The sequence below is a fragment of the Ambystoma mexicanum genome, chromosome 13, assembly GCF_040938575.1.
Source record: "Ambystoma mexicanum isolate Mex_15411 chromosome 13, UKY_AmexF1_1, whole genome shotgun sequence".
Classification (NCBI taxonomy): domain Eukaryota; kingdom Metazoa; phylum Chordata; class Amphibia; order Caudata; family Ambystomatidae; genus Ambystoma; species Ambystoma mexicanum.
The window spans coordinates 41243758-41256247 of NC_090938.1; the positions used below are offsets into that span (position 1 = coordinate 41243758).

The following is a 12490-nucleotide window of genomic DNA, read 5'->3' on the forward strand; positions in this document are numbered from 1 at the left end:
CAAATACCACCGGGCCTTGTTCCCAGTAATAGCGAATACCACCAGGCCATGTTCCTAGTATATGCAAATACCACCGGGCCTTGTTCCCAGTATATGGGAATACCACTGGGCCTTGTTCCCAGTAATAGCGAACACCACCGGGCCTTGTTCCCAGTAATAGCAAATACCACCGGGCCTTGTCCCAATAAACGCAAATACCATCGGGCCTTGTTCCTAGTATATGCGAATACCACCGGGCCTTGTTCCGAGTATATGCGAATACAACTGGGCCTTGTTCCCAGTATATGCGAATACAACCGGGCCTTGTTCCCAGTATATGCGAATACCACCGGGCCTGTCCCAATAAATACAAATACCATCGGGCCTTGTTCCTAGTATATGCGAATACCACCGGGCCTTGTTCCCAGTATATGCAAATACAACCGGGCCGTGTTCCCATTATATGCGAATACCACTGTGCCTTGTTCCCAGTATAGGCAAACACCACCGGGCCTTGTTCCCAGTATATGCAAATACCACCGGGCCATGTTCCCAGTAATGGCGAATACCACTGGGCCTTGTTCCCAGTATATACAAATACCACTGGGCCTTGTTCCCATTAATAGCGAATACCACCAGACCTTGTTCCCAGTATATGCAAATACCACTGGGTCTTGTTCCCAGTATATGTGAATACCACCCTGCCTTGTTCCCAGTAATAGTGAATACCACCGGGCCTTGTTCCCAGTATTAGTGAATACCACCGGGCCTTGTTCCCAGTATATGCGAATCCCACTGTGCCTTGTTCCCATTAATAGCGAATACCACCGGGCCTTGTTCCCAGTATATGTGAATACCACTGGGCCTTGTTCCCAGTAATAGCGAATACCACCGGGCCTTGTTCCTAGTATATGTGAATACAACCGGGCCTTGTTCCCAGTATATGCGAATACAACCGGGCCTTGTTCCGAGTATATGCAAATACCACCGGGCCTTGTTCCCAGTATATGCGAATACCACCGGGCCTTGTTCCCAGTATATGCAAATACCACCGGGTCTTGTTCGCAGTACATGTGAATACCACCGTGCCTTGTTCCCAGTAATAGCAAATACCACTGGGCCGTGTTCCCAGTAATATCAAATACCACTGGGCCTTGTTCCCAGTATATGCGAATACCACTGGGCCTTGTTCCCTTTAATAACGAATACCACTGGGCCTTGTTCCCAGTATATGCAAATACCACTGGGCCTTGTTCCCAGTATATGTGAATACCACCGTGCCTTGTTCCCAGTAATAGCGAATACCACCGGGCCTTGTTCCCAGTATTAGTGAATACCACCGGGCCTTGTTCCCAGTATATGCGAATACCACTGTGCCTTGTTCCCAGTAATAGTGAATACCACAGGGCCTTGTTCCTAGTATATGTGAATACCACTGGGCCTTGTTCCCAGTATATGTGAATACCACCGTGCCTTGTTCCCTGTAATAGCAAATACCACCGGGCCTTGTTCCCAGTAATAGCGAATACCACTGCGCCTTGTTCCCAGTATATACGAATACCACTGTGCCTTGTTCCCAGTAATAGCGAATACCACCGGGTCTTGTTCCCAGTAATAGCGAATACCACTGGGCCTTGTTCCCACTAATAGCACGGCCACGGACGTCTTCTAAGCATTTCCTGCGGCCACCGGGCCTTGTTCCCAGCAGTAGCACGGCCACAGGACGTCTTCTAAGCTTGCCCTATGGCCACCGGGCCTTGTTCCCAGCAGTAGCACGGCCACGGACGTCTTCTAAGCATGCCCAATGGCCGCTGGGCCTTGTTCCCAGCAGTAGCACGGCCACAGGACGTCTTCTAAGCTTGCCCTATGGCCACCGGGCCTTGTTCCCAGCAGTAGCACGGCCACAGGACGTCTTCTAAGCTTGCCCTATGGCCACCGGGCCTTGTTCCCAGCAGTAGCACGGCCACAGGACGTGTTCTAAGCGTGCCCTATGGCCGCTGGGCCTTGTTCCCAGCAGTAGCACGGCCACAGGACGTGTTCTAAGCATGCCCTATGGCCGCTGGGCCTTGTTCTCGTGCATGTGATGTCTGCAGGCCGCGGTCCCTTTGTTTCTGTGTGTGTGGCGACGGTGAGGCCTCGTTCTGTGCACAGGCCAGTGTGATGGGTGTGTGCTCATCTCGTTTTCTTGTATCCTTGCAGTAAATGCCCGGCAGTACGCGCCCAGCCTGAAAGCCAAGTTCCCCGCAGAGACCTACGCGCTGTCTGGGCAGACGCTGACCCTCGAGTGCTTCGCCTTTGGAAGGTGAGTTCATGAGAACAATGACAGCACGTGCACGTGACCAACCAATCATGGGCCAGCCCGGGAAACCCAGTTTATGAACACTATCCAATCACAAGCCACCCCGGAAGAAGGCAGCCCTGAAATGTCAGATGTCCACAGAGCAGCCGGCCTGGCCTGCTGTTATCATCGCAACACCCAGACTTTGCCTGTTCAGGACTTTGCTGGTTAGATCCCCTCATCACCAGGTGAACCTTTGGGGACATAGATTTGCTTTTCACACTCAAATAAAATAACAGTAAGGCAGCAACTCACCCAATTATGAACTCACTGGTGGGGGGTACTCTCCAATTTGCCCCTGCGGTGTGAGGAGTACTAGAATAGGGAAGGATCATTGATTTACATTTCTCGCATCCAACGATAGCCCCTCAGCCCACGATATCAGGGCAGAAGGCTGTTGGCCTGTGCACTTAACTAGTAGTTGAGGCGGCTTTTGGTGCCCAGGGAGAGGGGCAGCTAATAGGGCACCAGTAAGAAGCTGGATGGCGCTACCGCCCCCTCCCCAAACCCCCTGGCTCCGCCACTGTTAACAGCCTTATCACTTGATCAGCACAGCGTGGATACACACACACACTGGAGTCGACTTATCCTGAAGGCCCGTTGCACATCTGAATTACTTCCGCGGCATGTCTTCTCTGGACCATGTTTGCCTGGTTAAAATGCCCCCCATAGCCACAGCCTGGAAGGTGGTGGCTGTTGGCACATTTATTCCATTAAACTCTTGTGGAAACTTGAGTGCAGGCCGCCTTGACCTCAGGGGTTTCGGTACACCCTCTCTCGATGCTGCCGTTTCGACGCAGGCCGGTTCAGCATGGCTCCTTCGCCCGCAGCCGCCGTTTCGGCGCGTCCATTTCGGTGCGGAAGCCTGTCTGACGCCTTCCATTTGGCACAGGGACAGTTGGATGTGACTGAGATTGCAGCCAGTCTAAACACCCTCATGTCAAATCATCGCCCATCCCAACGGCACTAACAGGCGACTGTGAGGGTTAGCTTGAAGGCACCAGTTCCAGCTCCCGAGACATGTCTGTGCAACATGAGGGCACGGGTATGCTCGTCCTATTTGCATAGACATACATAATAGCCCAGCAGATGAGGTGTTAGGGAGCACTTTCTGGTGGTAAAGCCATGAAACTGTGCATGGGGTTCGAGGGGTACCCGTTCTTCCAGCCATCGCTGCACTACTGCTGGCTTAGCTTCGCTGCTGAAGAGGGTGGATTCACAGTTTTGGCTGGTTCTGGTTTGAGGTGGGTGCCAGGAAACACTTAGTCAATAAGCGCCTTGAGCGGAGTCGCTTTAATATAAGCGAGCAACATGGCACTCATTCATAGCGCCATTCACCCGCGGAGCAATGGCGAACAAGATGACGAAGTTACCCTCATTGGCAGTTTTGAGGTCTCAATCACCTGCATCGCGGTTCTGAGGACTCAATCACCGGCATCGCGGTTCTGAGGACTCAATCCCCCACATCTTGGCTCTGAGTCCTCAATGACGCACATCACAGTTCTGAGGCCTCAATCACCTGCATCGCTTGCACATCTTGTGGCTGGGGTGAAGGTGGGAGGTTATCCAGATTCCCCAATAATTGCGGCCTGTGTGATATTTCATCCCTAGTTTTAGAGTGCGCGCCGAAACGGGTCGTGCGGCTAAACGTCGGCACCAAAACGACGTGAGTCGAACTGGCGGCGCCAAAAGTTTCCCCACCACTGCCGAATCATCGGAATCTGGCGCCACCCTGTGGTTGTCCGATACGCTGCTCCTCTAAGCCAGGTTCATCAAAGACTAACTCCCCAGGGACACTCCACTCCACTCCACTCCACACGTCACCAAATTCACACTATTTTAATCGAACTTTAAACTGCAGTTTCTGAGCCCGCCACACAGTGGCGCCAGATTCACACGAATGGGAAATCAAGGGAACCCGCGTTAGAGCGCCTTCACTTTATGTAGGTGGGTTAAGAATGTTATTCATTAATCTTTGATTACAGGCTTAATACTGGAGGGGTGATTCGACGTGTTTTGCTCTGCAGTGTCTTGCTTCCAAGACACGCGCGTTGCCCCTGAGCTATCCTCCGGCCTGTTATTATGTCATTAAGACGATATGCTATTAGAATGAGACCGTGCGCCCCTAGCGGTGGAAGACACGCTCCTGCCATTCTTCTGAACTGCAGTGACACCTCTAGCTGGCACTGGCAGCAGTGCGCTTAGTTCCCCAAGCCTGCTTCACTGCGCTGCACCGCCCTTCCCTGTGCCCCCTCCGTAACATCAGGTGTCTTTCTCTTTCATTCCAGCCCGATTCCCAAGATCAAGTGGCGTAAAGTGGACGGGGCACTGTCCCCAAAGTGGGCGTCCACGGAGCCAACCCTGCAGATCACCAACGTGGGCTTCGAGGACGAAGGGACGTACGAGTGCGAAGCCTCCAACGCCAAGGGGCGTGACACCTTCCAGGGGCGTGTCATCGTGCAGGGTAAGGGCGACCACTGCCACAGTGGGGGCGCGGGGCGCTTTCTCTTGGACTGTGGGACACGGTTACTGGGGTACAGCCAGGGCCATGCGGGCACTGGGGTGCCACCACAGGGACACTGCAGCGGAGACACTGCCACACAGGCTGCTTACACGCTGGTGCTGCCCTGGGACCGGGGCACCTGGGTGCATGCAGACACAGCCCTGAGAATTCTACCACAAGCGTTGGTCGAAGTGGGCGAGAGCGGTTGGTGGCGCTGATCCTCTACTTTTTAAATTAAGTTTCAAGGTGCTATACATTTATTTAAAAAATAAACCGTTCCAGAATGGGAAGGAAACATTGTTCCAGGACTCCTTTTCGTACACTTCTACCAAAGACCAAAAGGTCTTTGTGCCTGATTGCAGTATGATATGATATGGCATTTCTAACGCGCCTATACACAAGTGTTTCAAGGCGCGACGAGGCAGGGAGGGGGGAACAAGGGGAAGACAGACAACGATCCTACTAGGCCAGGTGTCATTCAGACCGCGCAAGTGCAGGGGTGGGGGAAGGGAAAAAGTGCAAGGGGAAGGGGGGGGGAGTGCAGTACAAATAAGTAGAATAGAAATAAAATAATAAATAAATAGGGCCAGCTGGTGGCAAGTGCAAGGTAAGTGCAGACAAGTGCTGGGGGGTGGGTGGGCTGTAGGGATACAGAGACAGTCCCGCAGTGCAGGGGTTGCCAGGGAGGCAGTGCAAGTGAAGAGTGACTGGGTCCAGGACCGAGGTCGGTGAGAGTGGCCCAGTTGCAGAATCAGTGCAGTTTAGGTGAAGAATTTAGCAGGGGAGAGGGAGAGAGAAAGCAGAAGTGAAGAGGAAGGTTTTGAGGTGCTTCCGGAACCGGAGATGGTTCTCCTCAAGTTTCAGGGAGGCAGGAAGGCTGTTCCAGAGGGAGGCCCCTGCCGCGGAGAGAGATCTACCCCCAGCTCGTTGCTTCGAGAAGCGGCTGACCCTGAGGGAGTTGGAGACGGATGAGCGTAGGGCTCGGGAAGGAAGATATTTAGGAAGAGAGAGTTGAAGGTATTTAGGCCCCAGGCCCCAGAAGGCCTTGTGGACAATGCAGAGGGTTTTGAACTTAATCCTCGCAGCCACTGGGAGCCAGTGTAGAGATTTCAGTCCTGGAGAGATACGGTCCCTGGGCTTGAGGCCAAGGACAAGTCTCGCAGTTCTGTTCTGGATGAGTTGCAGAGGGCGGAGAGTGGAGGCAGGCAGATTAAGATAGAGGCTGTTACAGTAGTCCAGCTTTGAGAGAACCAGGGCTCGGGAGACAGTGAGCTTCTGGGGGAAGGAGAGGAAGGGAAGAATACCTCTGAGGAGGTGCAGCTGGTAATGTGACTTCTTAGAGACGTCAGATATATGAGGAGAGAAGGAGAGTGTGGAGTCGAAGATGACCCCGAGGTTTTTTGCCTTGCAGGTAGGAGCAGTACCCCCAAAAATGTTGCCGTAATGGCAGTGGAAAGGCGCTGTGGAGACATAGCCCAGGAATGCACCCACAATGATAAAGCCATGCGGTGCTCCCATGGCGACACAGTTATGTGGTGCTGCCACAGGAAACTATCTGGATTCACCATGTCTCTGTCAACTCTTGACTTTCCTTCTCCCCACTTGCCCATCATGGCTTCCAACCTCACCTCTGATCTATCATGGCGGCCCTCCTCATCACTGCTCCATCATGGCTTCCATTTTCCCAGTGGATCCTTCAGGGCTGCCCTCCACACCTCCAGTCATGGCTGCCATCCTTGTCTCTTCCCCATCACGGCTTCCAACCTCACCTCTGATCCATCATGGTGGCCCTCCTCATCACTGCTCCATCATGGCTTCCATCTTCCCTGTGCATCCTTCAGGGCGGGCACTCATCGCCTCCGATCATGGCTGCCATTCTTATCCCTTCCCATCATGGCTGACTTCTTCCCCTGTGATCCATTCATGGCTGCCGTTCACTCCTCTAACCCACCATGACTTGTATTCTCACCTCTGACCCATTATGGCTGCCCTTGGTATTTCTGGCCCATAATGGCTGACCCCCTCACTTCTGTATTTTCTGCTCTTTCAGCTTCTCCTGAGTGGCTGAAGGTCATTACCGACACTGAGGCCAACATTGGTTCCAACCTGCACTGGAGCTGTGCGGCTGCAGGCAAACCTCGACCTACGACACGATGGCTGAGGAACGGGCAACCCTTGACCTCACAGGTACCAAAAGCATCTAACTCACCTCCTCAATTCCAGTCACTGCTTTAGCTGCCTGTCAAAACTCTCAGTCATCCCATGACCCTGGCTTTGCTTCTCCTCTGAGGCCTGAGTCAGGCCCTGCTGCCCACGCTTTCCCTAACACTCATCCCTGAAAAATGATGCAGTGTTTCTCTGTCGGGTTAGGAAGTCATGCAATGCGACCTGATTGAGCTGGGACAAGAAGGTATTCAGTATTTCTGTGTTGGGTCGGGGGGGGGGGGGGTTGCAGTGCTTCTGTGTTGGGTCAGGGGGGGTTGCAGTGCTTCTGGTTGGGCCAGGAGGGGGTGCAGTGCTTCTGTGTTGGGTTAAGAAGGGATGCAGTGCTCCTGTGTTGGGTTAGGAAGGGACGCAGTGTTTCTGTGTTGGACAAGGAAGGGATGCAGTGCTTCTGTGTTGAAAAAAACAGAGATATCCCTTTAGTCCGATAACCTTGACTTCAGAAAACCTACCTTGAGCACTGTAGTTGAAAGAACTGTTAACACTCTGCTCAAAGAAATAATTTTGTGAGGCTACCACGCCTCAGAACACATGTGACATTTTAGTTATGTTTTGTAATTATTCTGTCTGATTGCATGTCACTTTTTCTTCCTTTTTTCCTTGTTTTTTTGTTTCTTAAAAAAGGTTGTAAGAAATGTTTAGGCAGAATTCATGCTTATTCCTTTTCAAACAAAAATGTGGTTGACACCAAGAACTTGTAGTGCAACACTAATGTAGCTTGATTTATTTTGGTTGTCACTAAGAATTCAAAAGTGCAACATAGATGTATTTCATTTGGCTTTGGTCACATACTGTCTATATGTATCACCACTATTTGACTGTTACACACCTGTACCACAGCAATTGTCGTTTGATTATATAAATTGTTCTTTTAAGATATTGGCCCTCATTACGACCCAGGCGGTAAGTTACCGCCTGGGCCGTGACTTTACCACCATGGCGTAAACTACGTTTACGCCATGGTGGTTGGCGGACTTACCGCCCCATTCCGACCTTGGCGGGCGGTAAGTCCCCAATCCCCATTTACCCTTCCCCATTCCCATTTTTGCCCCATAGGGCATAATGGGAGTGGGGAAGGCGTTAATTACGCCACCGTAAATTACGGTCTTTCTTCTCTAGTTCAGCCATTAAATGGCCTAAAGCAAAAAGGCATATGCATAAACTATAGAAGCAGTTACAGACCGCAACCAATATAGGGAAATGTAGGAAAGCTCCTCAGTAGCCCCCTTGTCAAAACATCCAGTGATGATTCATACATAGACAAGGCAGGAACAAGTTGATGCCCCCATTAGCCTTGAGGAGGGCACTCAAATTTTGTAAAATGGGAAAGGGGACACATCTTTTTTGTTGGCATGTGCTTCTGTGTTGGGCCAGGAGGGGTTGCATTGTTTTTGGGCTGGGTTAGGAAGGGATGCAGTGCTTCTGTGGTGGGTTAGGAATGGGTGTAATACTTCTTAGTTGGGTCAGGAAGGAATGCAGAGTGTCTGTGTTAGGTAGGACAGGATGCAGTGCTTCTGTGTTGGGCCATGAAGGGATGCAGTGCTTCTGTGTTGGCTTAGGAATGGGTGCAGGGCTTCTGTGATGGGTTAGGATGGGATGCAGTGCTTCTGTGGTGGGTTAGGAATGGATGTAATACTTATGAGTTGGACCAGGAAGGAATGCAGTGCTTATGTGATGGGTCAGAAAGGGTTGTAGTGTTTCTGTGTTGGGACAGCAAGGGATTTAGTACTACTGTGTTGGGTTGAGAAGGGACCGAGTGTGTCTGTGTTGGATTAGGACATGATGTAGTGCTTCTGGCTTGGATTAGGACAGGATGCAGTGTTTCTGTGATGGGCTAGGAAGGGATTCAGTGCTTCTGTGTTGCATTAGAAATGGATGCAGTGCTTCTGTGTTGGTTAGGAAGGGATGCAATGTTTCTGTGTTGCGTTAGGAAGGGGTACAGTGCTTCTGTATTGGGCTAGCAAGGGATGCAGGGCGTCTGTTTTTGGGTTAGGAGGGGATGCAGTGCTTTTGTGTTGCACAAATAATGGGTGCAGGGCTTCTCTGCTGGGTTAGGATGGGATGCAGTGCGTTTGTGCTGGGTTAGGAAGGGGTGCAATACTTCTGTGTTGGGCCAGGAAAGGGTGCAGTGCTTCTGGTTTGGGTTAGGAAGGTATGCAGTGCTTCTTTATTGGGCTAGCAAGAGATGCAGGGTGTGTGTGTTTGGGTTAGGAGGGGATGCAGTGCTTTTGTGTTGCATGATGCAACAGGAAAGAATGCAGTGCTTTTGTTTTGGGACAAGGAGGGATGCATTGCTTCTGCGTTGGGGTAGGAAGGGGTGTATTGCTTTTTTGTTGGATCATTAAGGGATGCAGTGTGTCTGTGTTGGATTAAGACAGGATGCACTGCTTCTGTGTTGGATTCAGACAGGATGCTATACTTCTGGGTTGGGTTGGGAAGGGATGCACTGCTTCTGTGTTGAGTTAGAAAGGGGTACAGTGCTTCTGTGCTGCACTAGGAATGGGCACATGGCTTCTGTGGTGGGTTAGGGCGGGATGCTGTGCTTATGTGTTGGATTAGGAAGGGATGCAATACTTCTGTGTTGGGTATAGGAAGGGATGCAGTGCTTCTGTGTTGGATTAGGAAGGGATGCAGTGTTTCTGTGTTGGGCCAGGAAGGGATGAAGTACTTCTGTTTTGGGTTAGGAGGGGATGCAGTGCTTCTGGGTTGGGTAAGGAAGGATGCAGTGCTTCAGGATTGGGTTAGGAAGGGATGAAGTACTTCTGTGTTGGGTTAGGAAGGGAGGCAGTACTTCTGGTTGGGTTAAGAAGGGATGCAGTGCTTCTGGGTTGGGCTAGTAAGGGATGCAGTGCTTCTGGGTTGGGCTAGTAAGGGATGCAGTGCTTCTGTGTTGGGTCGGGAAGGGATGCAGTACTTCTGTGTTGCTTTAGAAAGGGATGCAGTGTTTCTGTGTTGGGCCAGGAAGGGATGTAGTACTTCTGTGTTGGGTTAGGAATGGGTGTAATACTTCTGAGTTGGGTCAGAAAGGAATGCAGTGCTTATGTGATGGGTCAGAAAGGGTGCAGTGCTCCTGTGTTGCACTAGGAATGGGTGCAGGGCTTCTGTGATGGGTTAGGATGGGATGCAGTGCTTCTGTGGTGGGTTAGGAATGGATGTAATACTTATGAGTTGGACCAGGAAGGAATGCAGTGCTTATGTGATGGGTCAGAAAGGGTTGCAGTGTTTCTGTGTTCGGACAGCAAGGGATGTAGTACTACTGTGTTGGGTTGAGAAGGGACCGAGTGTGTCTGTGTTGGATTAGGACATGATGTAGTGCTTCTGGCTTGGATTAGGACAGGATGCAGTGTTTCCGTGATGGGCTAGGAAGGGATTCAGTGCTTCTGTGTTGCATTAGAAATGGATGCAGTGCTTCAGTGTTGGGTTAGGAAGGGATGCAGTGTTTCTGTGTTGCGTTAGGAAGGGGTACAGTGCTTCTGTATTGGGCTAGCAAGGGATGCAGGGCGTCTGTTTTTGGGTTAGGAGGGGATGCAGTGCTTTTGTGTTGCACAAATAATGGGTGCAGGGCTTCTCTGCTGGGTTAGGATGGGATGCAGTGCGTTTGTGCTGGGTTAGGAAGGGGTGCAATACTTCTGTGTTGGGCCAGGAAAGGGTGCAGTGCTTCTGGTTTGGGTTAGGAAGGTATGCAGTGCTTCTTTATTGGGCTAGCAAGAGATGCAGGGTGTGTGTGTTTGGGTTAGGAGGGGATGCAGTGCTTTTGTGTTGCATGATGCAACAGGAAAGAATGCAGTGCTTTTGTTTTGGGACAAGGAGGGATGCATTGCTTCTGCGTTGGGGTAGGAAGGGGTGTATTGCTTTTTTGTTGGGTCATTAAGGGATGCAGTGTGTCTGTGTTGGATTAAGACAGGATGCACTGCTTCTGTGTTGGATTCAGACAGGATGCTATACTTCTGGGTTGGGTTGGGAAGGGATGCACTGCTTCTGTGTTGAGTTAGAAAGGGGTACAGTGCTTCTGTGCTGCACTAGGAATGGGCACATGGCTTCTGTGGTGGGTTAGGGCGGGATGCTGTGCTCATGTGTTGGATTAGGAAGGGATGCAATACTTCTGTGTTGGGTATAGGAAGGGATGCAGTGCTTCTGTGTTGGATTAGGAATGGATGCAGTGTTTCTGTGTTGGGCCAGGAAGGGATGAAGTACTTCTGTTTTGGGTTAGGAGGGGATGCAGTGCTTCTGGGTTGGGTAAGGAAGGATGCAGTGCTTCAGGATTGGGTTAGGAAGGGATGAAGTACTTCTGTGTTGGGTTAGGAAGGGAGGCAGTACTTCTGGTTGGGTTAAGAAGGGATGCAGTGCTTCTGGGTTGGGCTAGTAAGGGGTGCAGTGCTTCTGGGTTGGGCTAGTAAGGGATGCAGTGCTTCTGTGTTGGGTCGGGAAGGGATGCAGTACTTCTGTGTTGCTTTAGAAAGGGATGCAGTGTTTCTGTGTTGGGCCAGGAAGGGATGTAGTACTTCTGTGTTGGGTTAGGAATGGGTGTAATACTTCTGAGTTGGGTCAGAAAGGAATGCAGTGCTTATGTGATGGGTCAGAAAGGGTTGCAGTGTTTCTGTGTTGGGACAGCAAGGGATGTAGTACTACTTTGTTGGGTTGAGAAGGGACCGAGTGTGTCTGTGTTGGATTAGGACATGATGTAGTGCTTCTGGCTTGGATTAGGACAGGATGCAGTGTTTCTGTGATGGGCTAGGAAGGGATTCAGTGCTTCTGTGTTGCATTAGAAATGGATGCAGTGCTTCTGTGTTGGGTTAGGAAGGGATGCAGTGTTTCTGTGTTGCGTTAGGAAGGGGTACAGTGCTTCTGTATTGGGCTAGCAAGGGATGCAGGGCGTCTGTTTTTGGGTTAGGAGGGGATGCAGTGCTTTTGTGTTGCACAAAGAATGGGTGCAGGGCTTCTCTGTTGGGTTAGGATGGGATGCAGTGCGTCTTTGCTGGGTTAGGAAGGGGTGCAATACTTCTGTGTTGGGCCAGGAAAGGGTGCAGTGCTTCTGGTTTGGGTTAGGAAGGTATGCAGTGCTTCTTTATTGGGCTAGCAAGAGATGCAGGGTATGTGTTTTTGGGTTAGGAGGGGATGCAGTGCTTTTGTGTTGCATGATGCAACAGGAAAGAATGCAGTGCTTTTGTTTTGGGACAAGGAGGGATGCATTGCTTCTGCGTTAGGGTAGGAAGGGGTGTATTGCTTTTGTGTTGGGTCATTAAGGGATGCAGTGCGTCTGTGTTGGATTAAGACAGGATGCACTGCTTCTGTGTTGGATTAAGACAGGATGCTATACATCTGGTTTGGGTTGGGAAGGGATGCACTGCTTCTGTGTTGAGTTAGAAAGGGGTACAGTGCTTCTGTGCTGCACTAGGAATGGGCACATGGCTTCTGTGGTGGGTTAGGGCGGGATGCTGTGCTTATTT

General features: G+C 51.0%; 1 protein-coding gene across 1 annotated transcript in view; it reads left to right on the forward strand.

Moving 5' to 3' along the window:
• Window positions 1–12490, forward strand: part of CNTN2 (contactin 2) — a 185222-nt gene that overhangs the window by 59927 nt on the left and 112805 nt on the right. Inside the window, exons 7-9 of the mRNA XM_069633133.1 lie at window positions 2179–2281; window positions 4606–4781; window positions 6871–7007. Coding sequence (XP_069489234.1) covers window positions 2179–2281; window positions 4606–4781; window positions 6871–7007 — 416 coding nt within the window. The remainder of the gene's footprint in view (window positions 1–2178; window positions 2282–4605; window positions 4782–6870; window positions 7008–12490) is intronic.